General features: G+C 35.3%; 1 protein-coding gene across 1 annotated transcript; it reads right to left on the bottom strand.

The window, feature by feature from the left end:
* Window positions 1–286: 286 nt before the first annotated feature.
* LOC120172127 (probable inactive ATP-dependent zinc metalloprotease FTSHI 1, chloroplastic) lies at window positions 287–2843 on the bottom strand. Its single transcript, XM_039179675.1, has 8 exons — window positions 2487–2843; window positions 2342–2395; window positions 2187–2252; window positions 1888–1983; window positions 1680–1808; window positions 1320–1372; window positions 752–947; window positions 287–433 (listed from the first exon to the last, which is right to left on the bottom strand). The coding sequence occupies exons 1-8, from the start codon at window positions 2841–2843 to the stop codon at window positions 302–304; spliced, it is 1083 nt and encodes a 360-aa protein (XP_039035606.1). The 3' UTR covers window positions 287–301.
* Between the last annotated feature and the right edge of the window lie 812 nt (window positions 2844–3655).

The raw sequence follows: 3655 nt of genomic DNA, 5'->3' as shown, positions 1-3655 counted from the left end.
GTTGCTCTACGACACTGTCCCTGATGAGCCAAATCAATACCAACACGCTTAGGTCCCACGGTTAGTCGGTCCACTGCATCATCCATATCTGACTGAAGAATTGATTGATGTCTTTTCCTGACAGCTACAAGAGCAGCCTCTTGGACTAGTTGAGCCAATTTTGCTCCAGTCCATTCTATTAAGATAATACATTATTTTCACTATTAAAATAGAAACCAACTAATCGAGACAACCTTGTTTCCATCTGTTTTATCAAGAAATGCATTACTTCAGTTATCAAATTAGAAATCAAGAAAAATCCTCAAGTTGAATGCATACCAGGCAAATTATTTGCATAAGAAGACAAATCGACAGACTCTGAGATCTTCACTTCGCTTGCATGAATTTTCAAAATTTGCAATCGCCCCTTAGCATTTGGGGGACGAATTCTTATCTGCATAAAAACCACCACAAGCAAAAAATGAACAAGTAGTGACATTTCACAGAGCAATTCAGAAAATAAAAGCAACACTTCATGTATAATGGATCCAACCAACAGAGTGCATAGCATAGATGCAAAAGAGTATATGCAAATATGAGACAGGATATCACCCTGAGAAAAATACATGTTTGAGTAACAAATAAAATGTCACACTTCGTCGAGGCCTTCAAAGTAAATACCAGAACAACTTAGTATATTCCTTGAATATGTTTTTCTATTGATAAGATGTGTTAACAAATTACATCTGCTATTCAAGTGATGGAAGCTAACCTTGCGGTCAAAACGACCTGGTCTGAGAAGAGCAGGATCTAACAAGTCTCGACAATTTGTAGCAGCTAAAAATATAACACCTTTCCCGGTATCAAATCCATCAAGCTCTATTAGTAGCTGATTCAAAGTAGTTTCCCGCTCCTGAGTGGCTGCATTATACAGCTGGTCTGTTGTTTCCTTGAAAATTCCTTGACGCCTGCCATACAGAAGAAAGAGAAAATAACTCAAAATAATGCATATATGATCTTAAAGACAGCTAAGTTTTTCTCCTGTCCACTAAACGTATCTAGGTCATCTTCCTACACAAAATTTCTATGAAAGTTTTAAAAGACACCGAGTGTGGCCTAATTTCAGTTTATAGAATACCAATAAAACCTAACTCACTATATTTCCATTACTTGATTTAAATCAGATCAAAACAATAGTGGCTTAGTCACAAATCAGAATCTGCAAAGTTTATATTTCATTTGCCTTCAAAGATATCAAGTTGTCAGCAAATGGTGTGGTATCAAAAAGTTATTTCCCCATAAAAACAAGAAAAGAAAAGAGTAGAGCAAGATTATCATACCTAGTTGCTAAAGCATCAATTTCATCAATGAATATAACTGATGGTTTATTTACCTGCAAAAGATATAATGAGCTTATAAACAAATGACATAAAGAACATAGCACCACCAAGTATTTGTAAATAAAAGGAATCAGCACTTATAACATAAAAATCAATAACACAGAGAAAATACAGTGTGCTGATTTATAGGTTTCCCAAAAGTCTGCAAAGTTTCCTTCGTTTTCTAATTATTAGTGGATGCCAGACAAGTTTCTTCAAGGTTAATTGTCAAAATAAGGAATCTAGATTGCAAGGATGGCACCGTGATTAACAGTTACAATCTGCATTAGCAATCATATATAAAACACATATAATTATCACCTTGGCTCTCTTAAACAAATCCCTGATACGAGCAGAACCAACACCCACTAAAACTTCCACAAATTCTGGGCCTGCCATTTGGTAGAATGGAACCCCTGCTTCACCAGCTATAGCCTTGGCAACTAACGTCTGGAAAAGTGCAAAATTTATCAGATAGATAAAGGAAATTCCATATTGAATTTTGCAAAACTCTTAATAGGAAACTAACCTTGCCACATCCTGGGGGGCCTTCCAGAAGAACCCCATGAGGAGGCTTTATTCCTATCTTATCAAATAGTTCTGGATTCTTCAAATATCTCACCAACTAATAGAAATACAATAAGAACTAATAAAACGCCATAATCACAGAAGATTCTCATACAAATATATGTTTTTGTATAAATATACATATCTACATATACAAAACAGACGGTGAGAAATTGAGAAGGAAAGGAAACAAAATACACAGAACTCAAACAAGGAACCATTCTTCTCTTTCTTCTATTTTTCAAATAGAAAAATGGATACCTCTTGAAGTTCCTCAACTGCTTCATCTATGCCTGCCACATCATTAAACTTAACTCCAGTTGAACCCTGAAAGAACAAATCTTCAAAGTAACCTTAGAAATGCAACACTAAACTCTGATAAGATAAAGATGAACACATAATATTTCAAGGCTCACATCAACACGAGCTTCTGCTTTAGATCGAGAAAAATGAATGCCTTGCCATAGATCCTGCCATTTTGTATGCAATATTATTTCCAAACTCTTTGAATAGACAAACCAGATTCAACAATAAAAATTTACAAGGATTAACAGTGTTTACCCATTTCCTGAATTTCTTAGGTCTTCTTGAAAGTGTGAAACGGACAAGAAGAACCATAGTTAAAAGGACAATTGTGATTGGTTTTAGCATCTCAATACTAGCAGATACACCACCAAAAGTGTAAAACTCATACAACTTGGAGAAAATCCCCCCATCACTGAACATATCAACTAGATTATCCCAAATCCTCTCTAATATACCGAATATGATACCTAGAAAAAGTTTAACAAATGGTTTCGCTATGGGCCATGCAACATATACAGTTGTTACAAATACAACACTGGTTGCAGAAAATACAGAGGCTGCTAGAAACCCTCCAACAAGAACTGCTGCAGTGGCCATTCCAGCAGTGGCCATTCCAAGCTCTACCATCACTCTGCTGGATATGGAAGATGCCACTGGATTAGGATACTCGGGTACTTTACCCACCCAAGACTGCATCACAGTAAAGGAGATTAATAAGGAACCAAAAGATATAGACTACCCAACACCCAAGTACCAAACAAGCTTCAATGCCAATGACATGTGCAATGATATATATCCTGCAGTGTTTTCCCCAGCTCACCAATGAAAGATAGCACTGATATTTAACCAAAGATATCACTAACAGAATTCCACATGCAGTTTTTACATAATATTCAAGTCATCAAGGCAACTCTTTCAACAAGAACTATATTCTTACTAATTCGATGTAAACTTCACCGTTTTCAGTCGAATTCAATTCTTATACAATGTGTTTGTCCATAGCTATCACAAAACCCAATGCAAATATATATCAAAACACAAGTACATAGTGAACTAATACATGGCTTTCAAAATATACCAACTGTACAGCCACATTTAAGTTAATCTATAAAATACTCATAAGCAACGTTCATATATAACTAGAGAATCAAAGAGAAGTTATATGGTTTGTCACCATCATTGGCCTCTCAATTTCATATCGTTGTCCAGTGTACTCTCTTAAAAGATCTTGAGCTTCACTCTCATCTTATCTCATTGCCCTACAAAGATAAAACAAACCACATAGATATATATATATATATGTATATCAGAGAACGGAAAAGAAATACAAATTGAGAAAAAATCAAGTCATATAAATATTCACCATTTAGGGTGTCTTTGGTTTACGGAATGTAAAATTACCAGTGGGAATAAAAGATTAACAG

This window comes from Hibiscus syriacus, unplaced genomic scaffold, assembly GCF_006381635.1.
Source record: "Hibiscus syriacus cultivar Baekdansim isolate YM2019G1 unplaced genomic scaffold, ASM638163v2 tig00111842_pilon, whole genome shotgun sequence".
Classification (NCBI taxonomy): domain Eukaryota; kingdom Viridiplantae; phylum Streptophyta; class Magnoliopsida; order Malvales; family Malvaceae; genus Hibiscus; species Hibiscus syriacus.
This window is presented reverse-complemented; position numbering and strand designations above follow the sequence as displayed.